This window comes from Lucilia sericata, unplaced genomic scaffold (genome assembly GCF_015586225.1).
Source record: "Lucilia sericata isolate MDLA Ls3-8-SP2 unplaced genomic scaffold, ASM1558622v1 Contig000208F_arrow, whole genome shotgun sequence".
NCBI classification, from domain to species: domain Eukaryota; kingdom Metazoa; phylum Arthropoda; class Insecta; order Diptera; family Calliphoridae; genus Lucilia; species Lucilia sericata.
The window spans coordinates 227,429-241,609 of NW_023994236.1; the positions used below are offsets into that span (position 1 = coordinate 227,429).

General features: G+C 31.5%; 1 protein-coding gene across 4 annotated transcripts in view; it reads right to left on the minus strand.

Moving 5' to 3' along the window:
- The window catches only part of LOC119602112 (FERM domain-containing protein 5), a 243,658-nt gene that overhangs the window by 131,520 nt on the left and 97,957 nt on the right, over window positions 1-14,181 (minus strand). For 2 of the 4 annotated variants that reach the window (XM_037953456.1, XM_037953457.1), the window contains one exon: window positions 2,535-2,577. The exons of the other annotated variants lie outside the window; for them this stretch is intronic. In XM_037953456.1, the coding sequence (XP_037809384.1) occupies window positions 2,535-2,577 (43 nt within the window). The remainder of the gene's footprint in view (window positions 1-2,534; window positions 2,578-14,181) is intronic. 4 annotated transcript variants of the gene reach the window in all.

Here is a 14,181-nt window from a genome sequence, read left to right on the forward strand (position 1 = left end):
TAATCGGAATTGTTTTTAGTCCATAGTTCAGTAGTTTTTCTATTAGTTTCTTGAAATTCCGATAAATTTTGTTAATGTATAATATGTTTAAATTCTTAATTTTTATCTAATTTTACTGAAATATTTAATTAATAGGTTAAAAAATCAATAATTACAGTTCCAATTCCTTTTTTGAGAATAGAAAGTTTTTATTACGAAAGAAGTAAGACCGCTTTTAATAGGAATGCAAACCCGTTTAAAATTAAAATATTTCTTTTTGGAAAATATTCATGGAATGTATAAAATATTTATATTTTATTCTGTAAATATAATTTTTACCACGTTCTAGTTATACAGAAATTACGAAAACTTATAAAAGGTAAAATGTGTCTTTAAAAAGTTTCAGGCTAACATATATTGAAAAATTTTATTACTTTCCCGGAAATAAAAATTTTTAGAAGTCAATTCCCGGGATTGGAAAAAGTCCGGGAAATTTGAAACTCTATATAAAACTCATCGAATTATTTTTGGTAGTTTCGGAGAAAACTACTTAAGTAATGAAAAAACGTCATATTTTACGAAGTAGTCTAAAATTTTTACTCAAAACTTTTTACATTGATTTTCAATATTAAACTGCTTAGGACAATAATTAATATTTTGGATGATTGCAGTTGATTTCCTTTGATTAGTTTCAAATTTTTAGTGTGTTCCCATATGCCTGAAAGGAAAAATATGCTACTTCAAATACATATTTTAAATTTTTTGTAAATAAAAAACATATGAAACAATTTCAACAAATATTTACATTTAAAAAACTTTTACATTTAATTGACAATTACATTTCATTTTAGATTATACCAAAGAAAAACTTACATTGAAAAGCAATGAGTTAAAATGCTAATAAAACGTCTTTTCACTACTTCTTCATTAGTATTTTAAGTCATTAGTTTTTTAACACGATGATGTCATTGGATGCAAGTACTTCCACGCTCGCTTACAAATAGGAAGTTAAAGAAGAACCTGCAATTTCTCTTACAAAGAAGTTGTTCAATAAGTTGTTTTATTTTTTAATAATAAAAAGATCCAGCTAGAATACTAACCAGGGACTTCGCTTTCTTAGTCAAATGTCCTACTCACTGCAGCACTGCTTAGCTAATTTATGTATTAATGGTTTTTACATACAAATTTAATTTGTTTTTTTTTTTTTTTTTTGTAAAACACAATTCTTAACACGCAATTAAATAAAATGTGCAAACAGAATGACAAAGCCGAAAATAAAGTACTTCTATATCAGATTTTAAGAATGCAGACGGTAAGTAGTAGTCAATAAAAAGTAAGTAGTTATGGAAGTACAATACCGAGTTTTTGCTGGGTATATTTAAAATATTGCGTAATGTAAATAATGATTAAAATCGTATTTTTGTACCATAAAAACATACGATACGATAACATAAAAACATATTATATTCAAGCCTTTTTCCAAAATTTTAATATTCAATGCTTAAAACTTCCAGATGGAACAACACTTGGTCTTGAATTTTTCCAGGTTTAAAACCTTAAATGTTGAAAATATATTGACATCAAAGAAATATACATATTTTGGAGGTTTTTCGCTAAAACAAGGGTTAATGCCAAAATTTGTACTCAGTTTTGAGTACTTAGTTTTACTTGTAAATTTAATCGCCCAATGGAGGTGGTTTAAGCTTGAGCAAAAAATGGAAAAGTGTAAACAGCTGATGCAAAAAAATTGATACAATTTTTATAAAAATAAACATTAAAATTCGTTATTTATTGATTAGTATAAATTATGTAGACTTTAAAATATATTTTTCTGTTTTTAATTTAAGTTTTTGTTAATTTTTATATTCCACTTCGATCTTCTTCTTTTTTATAAAACATACATTGTTTTGATAGCAAACAGTGACTTTTCTTGTTGTTTTACATGGCAACACTATGAAGTTAAAAATTGTACTCAAAAACATCAAAGGGGATTATCATTAGATTAAATTTATTTTTAGATTCACTAATCAGTTTATTAATAGCCTACTCAAAAACTCGCTCTAAGGGACCACAAAGCTCATTAAGGAAATGGTCTAAAAAAAGTCTATTTTGTTAAAAAAAAAAAAAAAGGGGAAATGAAAGTGGTATAATGCCAAATATTGAAAAATCTTATTCTTGAGTTAAAAATAATGTTTGGATAGAATTCCCTCTCGCATCTCATTAAGTAACTAAAAAACCCTTAAAGGAAAGTGTATAAACTTTCCTTTTAACAAAAAAATTACCCATTTTGAAAAAAAAAAAATATTTTTGTTTTTTAAAATTAAGAAATTTTTAGAGCAACCTTCATTTGGACCAATAGGTTCAAAGTTACACTCATTTGAAAAAAATCTATATGACCAAAATATCCAACTTTGACCCCCTCTAACTTAACCGATAGCGCCTACTATCCAATAGTACTAACTTTGTTGCAAATTTAATCCCAATCGAGTTTTTAAGTTGGATCACTTGACATGAAATTGTCGATATAAAAATAACGTATATTCAATAAACCTTACCTTTGCATTGTTTTATAACAGATTTTCCCAGGTCCAACCAGTGCTAAAAAATAAAAAAATGCAAAACAGAAATAGAACATGTACATATGTATATCAATGTATGAAAATAACAAAAATAAGTTCATAAGCTACAACATCCGTCTTGTTTTTGAAACTTTAGAAAAGTATACTCTGGTTTCTGGGTTAAAAATTGTTTTGTCCGTGTAATTGTTTTTCGCGAAGTTCGTGATGTTATAATAGCGAAAATTTGTTTTGTCAGATAAAAGTCATAACTTCATTAATATCCATACTTTATAAAGAGATCGATAAGCAATACAAAATATAAATCGTTTCCAAGGTTGGCAACCGTTTCGAAACGTGATAAGGTAGCGGTATCGGTATTTAAATTTATTTCGGTAACGGTATCGGTGTTTTGGCTCAAACTTACTTACTTCGCCATTGATATTTTAGAGTTATCGGTATTTTGGCACATTTCGGTAAAGGTATTTTAGCGGTAATTGGTGTTTTGGTTCAAACTTACTTACTTCGCCATTGATATTTTAGAGTTATCGCTATTTTGGCATATTTCGGTAAAGGTATTTTAGCAGTAATGGTAGTGTGTTAAAAATATATTTTTGGGTACTTTCCGTATGATTAAAATGATTAAGAGTCTTATATTAGGCTATGCCGAATCTTATATACACTGAAAAAAATCCATGCCTAATATATACGAAAAATGACGTTCAATGTACGAATCTTTCGTTGTTTCGCACCACGAAATTATTTTGTAATACATACGAAATTGTACGAAATATTTTATTATAATGCAAGTAATCTTGAAAAAATGAATTTACATAAATTGAAAAAGTGAATTTTGAATAAATATGGTAAAATTTAACAAATATTAATTTATGCAAACATTTTTGTTCATTTTAAAATAATTTTTCTAATTTTAGTTAAAAATTATTCTCCACACGAATTTTTCATTTTTTATGAAAATAGTTCGTGAATTATAATATACTTTTTCTTAAATTTTTGTAAATACTACAAAAAATGAAGTTTCGAATTTATTTTTCGTATTTTCAGTGTACACTGAAAAAATCCATGCCTAATATATACGAAAAATAACGTACATTGTGCGCATCGTTCGTTGTTTCGCACCACGAAATTCTTTCGTAATATATACGAAATTGTACGAAATATTTTAGTATAATGCAAAATAATCTTGAAAAAATTAATTTACATAAATTGAAAAAAGAGAATTTTGAATAAATATGGTAAAATTTACGAAATATAAATTTATGCAAACATTTTTGTTCATTTTAAAATAATTTTTCTAATTTTAGTTCAAAATTATTCTCCACACGAATTTTTAATTTTTTTTATGCAAATAATTCGTGAATAATATTATACTTTTTCTTAAATTTTATAAAAATGTTGTAGTTTTATTTAATGATAATATAATTAATATCATTATGTTTAATTTCGCTAAAATTTAAGAAAAAAATATTACGAAAGGTTTTCGTACTTTGGTAAAAATAGAAAAGGGTTTTATTAAATAATATTTCGTATTATACACGAAATTTTTGTAAATATTACGAAAATAGAAGTTACGAAATTTTTTTTTCGTAAAGTTGAGCATGGATTATTTTCAGTGTAGTAATCAAATCATATGTTGTGAGAAAAGTGAATTCGGTGGTCCTATATATGGACTTTGTTCATTACATTAATATGAATGTCAGGGTGATTTTCGAAATAAGGCCTTCAATGTGGGATTGGGTAAATTATGGACCAACATCTTCATAATTTAAAGATGTAATTATTTTTTCTATTATAATGCTAAACTTTAAACAGAATTTCTATAAGATGGTTTATTGGCGGACCGATGCTCATAAAATTAGGTTTCATAAATATAGGTTAAGCCAGTTATAAACGTTTAAGTCATTTTCTAAAGAGGATTTCATATGGGTTTAGGGTGAAATAGGCTTCGATCCTCATAAAATGGTAGACATCAGAGAACTGCAATCGGTGATTGAAAAATATTCACATCTTAAAAATGATTGTATTTTTGTGTATTTTTTTTCAAATGTTCTAAATTGTTTCAACAAAAAATTCAAATTTGTTTTTAAAGAAATCAAATTTGTATATTTTGTTTTGTTTTATGAATAAAGTCATTGCTCAATTCATTCTAATCAATTTGAGTGTTTATTCGATCGAATCAAAAATTTTTTTTTTTTGAATAGAAATTAAACTCAAAAAGACAACAATCAATGTGTGTGATTCATTGCTCAAATATTTATGAAAAAAAACGAAACCATAGAGGTATGAAATTCGTTGGACATCTTTAGTAATCCCATTCACTATAATTTCCTTTATCTTCTGATGTAAACATTTTTAAACACTTTGACTTTGAAATAAATCTATATTGCTTAAAATTGCCAATTATTTGGTTAATATTCTCTATTAACCAAATCATTGCGCTGCGTCGATAATAAATACAAATCTTTACAAATTTGCTCTAACACCTAATATTGATCATTTGACATTTTTTAAAAGTAAATCAGTTCTGATTATATTCATTAATTTTTAAATGTTTTGATTTTAGTCAATACCATATTTTATTCATTTAAATGTGTGAATAAAAAATTGTGTATGAAAATACAATGATTCAAATTGGTTTTTCTTTGTTTTGATATTTTTATACAAATGTGTTTTTGAAATACAGCCATAGTCATATTTATTTAGACATACTGAAAATTTAAGTATGTTTCGAATTAAAAACAAATTTTGATACTTTGTTTGTAATTTTGCAACAAAAAATCATTCCTATACTATTCCTTAAAGTGTATAGATTGAGCTAGTTAAAACTTTTTTGAAAAAAGTGGTGGCTCTTGGTAAAAATCCAAAAAGAAGTCAACAATCTCAATTTTCAAAATTATTTGTACAAATTATTTTCCTTTCAAAAGTATTTATACATTTCCACAAATCGTTAAAAATGCTTCAATTAACCGTAAACATAAATTCTTTTCATAGTTTAGCACGTTCTTTTTTCCTAAACACAGATATTCACACAAAAAACCCTCCAAACAAATTATTTTCTTTTCAAAAGTATTTATACGTTTCCACAAATCGTTAAAAATGCTTCAAAATTAACCGGAAACATAAATTCTTTTCATAGTTTAGCACGTTCTTTTTTCCTAAACACAGATATTCACACAAAAAAACCTCCAAAAACTTAAGGAATAGAAAAATAATGGAAATTCTTGTCGAGGCACAAGTTTAGGTTATGATGTTAAAATTTTAATTGGGTATATGGGCATTTTAATGGTAAAAATTAAATTAAATATGATGAAGAATAGTCCGCAGTTTATGAAAAATTACGAAATCATACGGAAACCTAAAAAATAGGGTCAAAATAGGTCAAAAATATATGACTTTTTAAATGGATGATCACTTAATTCTTAAAAATATCGCTAAAAACTTAGTCCCAAGAGCATTTTATGTTGCTCCAAAGATAGAAACACCAATAAAAAAATATAGTTGAGAGAATACAATTCAAACTTAATCTCTAAATCCTTTATAATCGACATATTTCAAAACAATACTGAGACACAGGCGAAACCGTTGTACTGCTTTGTGCCTTGATCCTCTGCAAATGGATATCAGTTTTTTTTTCAAATAATATATTAAATTTAAAAGGTGACTCGTATGTCCATTATACATGGCAAAGTGTGGTACTTTTGCTTTATATTTTTTGATATATCATAATTATTTTTTCACGAATTAGGTCCCTCAGTGAATTTTTTCGGTATTTATTTTCGCTTATATGTTTCTTAAGGATGTTTTCCAGCTTGGCGGTAACTTAAAATGGTCTTGGGACTAATTTTTTAGCGATATTTTTAAAAATTTAATAATCATCCATTTTTAATGTCACATATTTTTGACCAATTTTGACCCTATTTTTTATGTTTCCGTATGATTTAGTAATTTTTAATAAACTGTGGACTATTCTTCATTATATTCAATTTAATTTTCCCCATTATAAAAAAAAAATATTTTTGCAGTTCTCTGGTAGGCATATTTTCGTTGCTACAATTCTTGTTTTATTATGGATTGTAAAGTGCGTTAAAATCACTTTTTGTAGGAGACCCTATATGGGGGTTCGAGTTTGGGGTTTGGCAAATCCCGTCCGAGAATTTTCGGGAAAAGTTTGTCGGTATTTCCCGGGAAATTTTGTTAATCATTCCCGGGGCAAACGGGAAATTTGTTATTTTTAAGTTATTTTTAACCTATTTTTGAAAAAACTAGCGATTTTATAATTTATCAGCGATTTTTTTTAAAGAAAAATTAAAAACGCAATTATTGGTCCTAATAGAAATGAAAATTAAAAACCATTAATCTACATATGTTAAAGAGAACTAGCATAACTTGAAACAAGTACAAATAGAACCAAAAATTACGACATTTTCTTTCAAGCTACTGAGTTATCTCAGTGGCCGATATAAGCACATATCGAAAAGTGGCCGATATAAGCACATATACATTTCCCAAGTATTATATAGAAAACATAATTAGCTTTCATTTGGTGCCTATAACATAGTGTCAACCCTCTAAATGCCGAAAATATATATATACATATATAGTTGAATATAATTATATTTAAAAAAATCAATTTTTAATTTACATTAAAAAGTAATGATTTAAAAAGCTAATAAAACCTCTTTTCACTACTTCTTCATTAGCATTTTAAGTCATTATTTTAACACGGCGATGTCTTTGGAGGCAAGTACTTCTACTCACGCTTACAAATAGGGAGTTAAAGAAGTACTTGCATTTTCTCTTACAAAACAGTTGTTGAGTAAGTTGTTTTGTTTTTTAATAATAAAAAGAGCCAGCTAGAATACGAACCAGGGACATCGGTTTTTTAGTCAAATGTTAAACTTAATTTCATGTTTCTAGGTTCAATATTATAGAAATTTCAGTAGTACCTTTTCAAGAACGAAAAAGAAAAATAACAAGTAAGAGTTCAATATTCGGCTGTGCCGAATCTTATATTCCCATTCACAATTTTTATTATTTTTATTTATTTTATTACAAAAAAAATCAAAAAATACCTATTGTAAAACGGTAGGGTACCAAAAATTCCCCTTTTACGGGTTCTCACTTAATTCAGGCTCTACATGCATAATTTAATATTTCTTGGTTCAATATTATAGAAATTTTAAAAAGCACCTTTTAAAGAACGAAAAAGTACCAAAAAGTCCCCTTTTATGGGTTCTCACTTAATCCAGACTCTACATACTTGATTTCATGTTTCTAGGTTCAATATTACAGAAATTTCAAAAAGTACCTTTTAAAGAACGAAAAAGTACCCTTTTATGGGTTCTCACTTAATCCAGACTCTACATACTTAAATTCATCTTTCTAGGTTCAATATTATAGAAATTTCAAAAAGTACCTTTTGAAGAACGAAAAAGTACCAAAAAGTCCCCTTTTATGGGTTCCCACTTAATCCAGGCTCTACATAATTAATTTCATGTTTCTAGATTCAATATTATAAAAATTTCAAAAAGTACCTTTTGAAGAACGAAAAAGTACCAAAAGACTTAATTTCATGTTTCTAGGTCCAATATTATAGAAATTTCAAAATGTAGAACGAAAAAGTACCAAAAAGTCCCCTTTTATAGGTTCTTACCTAGTCAAGGCCCTACATGCTAAATTTCATGTTTCTAGGTTCAATATTATAGAAATTTCAAAAAGTACCACCACTCCGTTAGATGGTGGTTCGGGTGGTCCCTCCGATGACATCCCAGTAGGAACTGCTTTGACAGCATGATATTGTGTTCCATGACTGAAAGCATCTTCGTTTCGTCATGTAGGTATTCTTCGGACGTCATTTGAATGCAGCCTGTTACCGTTTTAAGGGCTGCGTTTTGACAGCTTTGGAGCTTCTTCCATTGTGTGTCGCTAACTCTGGGTGTCCACACTGGTGCTGCATAGTTTACCACAGACCGGCCAATCGTTTGGTAGATAGTTAACAAGGTTGCTTTATCCATTCCCCAAGTGCTGCCGGCTAGAGACTTAAGTACCTTGTTTCTACTTCGCATCTTGTTGCAGATTGCAGTGGTGTGCGCGGATGACATAAGGAGGCTATCGAATGTGGCACCAAGTATTTTGGGGCGATTTACCGTCGGAATTTTTTCGCCATCGACTGTCACGTCCAGTTCTAGCCCTACTTCCTTAGTCCAAGTGGTAAAGAGAGTTGCTGAGGATTTTGTTGGCGATATTTTTAAATTCCTCGAATGGAAGAAGCTGGAAAGATCACATAGGTAACTGTTTATCAAACCGCAAAGGTCATCAATACTATTGCCCGTGGCCAATATCGAGCAGTCATCGGCGTAAGATATTATTTGGACGCCGTCCGGGGGAGTTTAGACATGTAGAAATTAAACAGGATCGGCGAAAGAACTCCACCATGGGGTACTCCCTGTTTAATTCTACGAGATTTAAATCTCTTGTTCGTAAACTCCACAAATGACTGTCGTCTCCACATGTAATTCACAAGCCATCTCTTGGTGTTGTCGGAGAGATCAGATGTGAAAATGTCTCTGAAGAGAATGGCGTGATTGACCGTATCAAACGCCTTTGAAAGGTCGAGTGCCACGAGGACCGTACGTTGACATGGTCGGACCTGATTAAGGCCGTGGCAAACTTGTGTCGTAATGGCGGTTAAAGCTGTTGTTGTACTGTGCTTTAGGCGGAATCCATGTTTATGATCTGCTGGATGTAGGTGGTGTTGCAGTTCCGGGAGGAGTAGTGCCTTAAGTGTCTTGGCAATTGGTGACAGGAGGGAGATGGGCATGTAGAATTCTCCCTGGTTTGCATTTTTCCATGGCTTCAGCAAGGGAACAACTTTACCCAGTTTCCAGACCTCGGGTATTATTAGGGCTGACATCGACAAATTGAGGACTTTTGTAAGGTAGTCAACTCCCGGTTCATCCAAATTTTTAGCAACAACATGGATATACCGGATATAACCTCGCTCGTAGTAAAAACATATGGTCCGTCATTGACTCGAAGATCGTGTACCTTCCTTACGATGCTTCTTTTCGCCTTGCCTCTGTCGGGGTGCTCTATAAATTGACGTGCAAAATAGTTCGGATATTGTGTTTCCGTTGAAGGATATCGCGACCCTATCCTCATGTTTGGCTGGATTCGACAGAGATCTGACTGTAGACCATAGTTTGCTGGCTCCGGAGGTTAAGTTACAGGTTTTTAGGTGATTTACCCACTTTTCCCGCTTGTATTCGTTAACCAACTTGCTGATCTCCCGGTTAAGATGTTGAATTCTGGGATCGCTGTGGTTGGTTTTCGGATTTCGTCTCGCTCATCTGCTAATTCCGCCGCCGTTACTGGGAAATTTCGTCTTATAAGCGGGTTTCTACCAGCAGGTATAGTACGAGCGGCGGCAGCGAGGACGATTTTCCGGAATTCCCTTTCTGCGGAGCGCACGTCAAAAGGGGGGGCGGGCGTGGGTAAATTCCTAAACTTGCAGTTGGTAAACTCTCTGAAGCTTATCCAGTCTGCCTTTTTCTGATTTTTATAAGTTCGGCGTTCAGAGACAATAAAGTCCAAGCTTAATAATTATGGGCAGATGGTCTGATGATAGTGAAACTATAGGTTGCCAGTACGTATACTTCAAGAGACCAGCACTACAAATTGCTATGTCTGGCGAGCTTGTGCAACTACCCATAATTCTGGTGGGGGCATCGTCATTCACTGTGGCAAACGTAGAGTTGTCAATCTGTTCCGCAAAAGCTATACCCCTCTGGTCATCCCCGAGATTCGAGTACCAGAGCTCGTGATGAGCATTGAAGTCTCCCATCACGAAACGGTTATCACCTTCCAGGAGGAATTTGATGTCAGGGTGATAACTTGCAGGTAAACGTTGTACAGCTCAATTTAGGCAGCACCTGACTTAACCGCAATCTCCTGGTATTCGATGTATGGATCTGGGTTATTGAGGTCAGGCGAAATGGGTCTGTACTGCACAGAGTTGTGTACGATGAATGCGATGCCTCCACCACCGCTCCTTACGCGATCCATACGCAAGATGTTGTAATTATTGGCAGCTGGACGTAAGTTTGGTTTCTTGGATCGCTGCGATCTGGACTTTATGATGCTGCATAAAGTGAGTTGCCTCTGTAATCTTACTGAGGAGGCCGTTACAATTAAACTGCATTAATATCAACACTTCAGGTCTATGGGCAGCAATTTGTGTTAGTGGCTGCGCGTTTATTTGTTGTTGTGGATGTGGATGTTGTTGTGGCTGTGGATGTGGCCTGTGTTGCTGTTGGGTTAGATGCTGTTGAGGAGGTGGAGGTGTAACCGTGCTCGATTGCGTCGATGTTAATGACGTTGAGGACGTTGAAGGGCTGCGTTGTCTATTGGTGCAACACGGGGCAACGAAACCATCACTCCACTCCCCAAGGTTATTTAGACCGTTGCAGTTACGGTTAGCATCTTTCCTGAAGTGGACCCACCCGTGGCAAACAGAGCAGTGCCATGGTCCTGGATTTTGTTCAACTCCGGCTCGGACCGTTTTTGTTTGTTTATTGTTTTGTATAAGCATGCACGAAAAATGTACATTTTTGATGAAATTTTCAGAGGTGGTCTCGGATTTTTACTCATATCTTCGTTATTTATGGGCCGATTGGGCTGATTTGAAATAAATGATTGGGCTGATTTGATATAAATGAATAAAAATTTATGTGAAGTTCATCACATCCTCCTATATCACATTTTAAATATACTCATATCTTAATCATGCCCTATATACCTTTTTCCTTTCTGTTGTTTAAAAAGAAATTGTTGCTAACGTGCGATCAAATAAAATTGACAAATCAAAACAAGTAGGGTAGAAGGGGGATCATATGCCATAGGGGCACATCTGCCAATAGCGAATAACTTGAAAACTGAGTAATCGATTTTATCGCATTATCAAATTTTGTCTTCGTTTATCGATTATCTATCATACATATGTATGTATACATACATATGTATGTATACATAGATATGTATACATACATATGTATACATACATATGTATTCAGTTATTGATTTGATCTTAAAGCGAGTAGTGCTGACGTAAAAATGTAAGTGTTGTGAGGAGTAAAAAAAATGTACACCAACAAATAATATCTAACTGTAAAACAAAAGGTACGTATTGTATTTTGTAATAAATTTTGAAAATATGTTAGGGTGAGGGGTATACAATATTCCGCATAGTCGAATTTAACACAGCTATTTGATATAATACATATTTACCCACTTACTATATTTATATGGACACAAAATCACAAAATATTTTCTAATTTTTCAGCAATATGGGTCGAATAGAAATTCAAAAAATGAGATAGAGCTGAGTGATATGGAGGAAGAAATCACAGAGGAGACGCGGGATGATACATATTACCTTAATTTAAGGTTTTGTGTTTTATTTATTTATTTATATTTTTTAAGTTTGGTTTTGATATTTTATATTAAAATAAAAAACAAAATTATTAAAGAATATAAAAAACATGCGTTTTATTACATTAAAAAAGTGTTATCAAAAGGGTTTTAGTAACGCATAAATAGAATATGTGCCTTATATAGGAGCATTAATGAAGCGCATACATAAAGCACAGATCTAATAAAATATAAAATACATGATATAAGTGCAAGTAGTTGCTATTAAATAAACGCTTTTTGGATTCAAAAAAAGTGGCTCATCTCAAACAAAAAACATGTACTTTTAATGCGCACCAGTAAGTGATTTCGGATTAGTCTCCCTTACAAAATTGCTTCCAGGCAAGCAGTATTTTTTGCTGGGAATGTGTTGCATCAAAACAAATGTCTGCACCAAATTGGACTCCTCCGACCATAATTATCGATTTTATTGACAAAAAACAAAAGGCCCTATATACAAAAACATTTAAATATTAAAGGTAAAAAGTCCATCAAATTTATCCATTTTTATATGTATACGCAGTTGTCAACCATCATAACAAATTATAGGTTTCACTATTAAACAATTTGTTTATTTACTACAAATAAATCGCGTTGATAGAAACAAACTTTTCAAATCAAATAGTTTTTTGCTTCTCCTGTAAAATCTTAAAAATGTTAGATAGGACGTTTGCGTTTTAGGTGACGATATGTAAATTCCCGGGATTTATGTATAATTATAAATTATTAATTTATTCTTGTAATAAATATTAATTGGTTTTATATAAATTCCCGGAATGAAGTCTTTCATCCCCGTTTACCGGAAAATTGAAAAGTCCAGGAATTCCCAAACTGTAATGGAATACGGTCAGTTATAGAGCAATCCGCATAAAATTCAGCTGAGTAAAACTCAGCTATGTTCGTTTGTATTAAACATAAAATTACTTGTTTTAATACATACATACATATAAAGGTGTTTATTATTTGAATTAGACTAACCGTTAGATGCAATGTTTGTATTTAATAAAAGATGTGTATAAAGAAAAGATGATAAATACAATAAAACTGTCATCTGGTGGAAGGGTTACCAACAACATCTTCCTCTTTAAGTTGTAAAATCTCTAAACTAATTCGGCTCCCGTCTATTGGGATGCGATCGACGAAGTGCTTGGTCAGAATGTCCTGGAAGTACTATTTCCTGACTGTTTACTTCTTCAGTTGCTTGTGGCACATATGCTGGCATATCTTGTGTCATTGCTGATGAAGGGCGTTATATTTTCTGGAGTAGATGTACGTTCACTATTCGAGCTTGATGTATTTTTACTGGGTGGACTGAGATCAAAAACATCTAAAAACTAATTAATACTTGTTAAATTGCTGTGACATAATCACAATTGATTTGTGTGCAACTTCATCGATTTAAAATATGGGAAGGTAACAATCTCCACTTCATAATTAAATTTTTAATAATTCTAGGAGCCCAAAAGTATTTATTCAGTTTTTCACCTTGCAATAAACTTCACTTCCAACGTTAAATTGGCGATCTTTAGCATTGTATCTACGATTATATTGCAATGCCATTTTGTCCTTGTAATGACTAGAAACTTGTTTTGGTTTTAGAATCAAATCCATGATGATTCTTACTTTCCTCCCCAAAAAAAGTTCCGATGATGATTTGTTTTGGATTCCATTAATTAAATTTGATGAATTTTGTTTCTTAAGCACTCGCTTAAAAGCGTCCACAAAACGTTGGATTGTGGGTGGAATGGAGCAGTACGTAAAAGTTAAATTCCACGTTCCCTGCAGAAATCAAAAAATTCTTGTGAGGTAAATTGTGTTCCATTGTCGCTCACCAATATTTCAGGCCATCCGAAATGTAAGAAAAACAAGTTAGAGTGCTATATTCGGCTGAGCCGAATCTTAAATACCCTCCACCAGCTACTTTTATATTAATACTTTTCTAATTGATCAAATATTTGTAGAAATAAGTTTTCTCATGTCTTATATAGAAAAAATCCAAAGATTTAAACAGCTTAAATCTTTTACAATTCCAAGATTTAAGAATAGCGCTTAGCGATATTTAGTAATATAATTTTGTTGTACACAAATTGATAATGCAACTAGTTAAATACAGTTAAAACGCTTTTAGGGCAGGACCTAGTATTGGAGATATGACCAA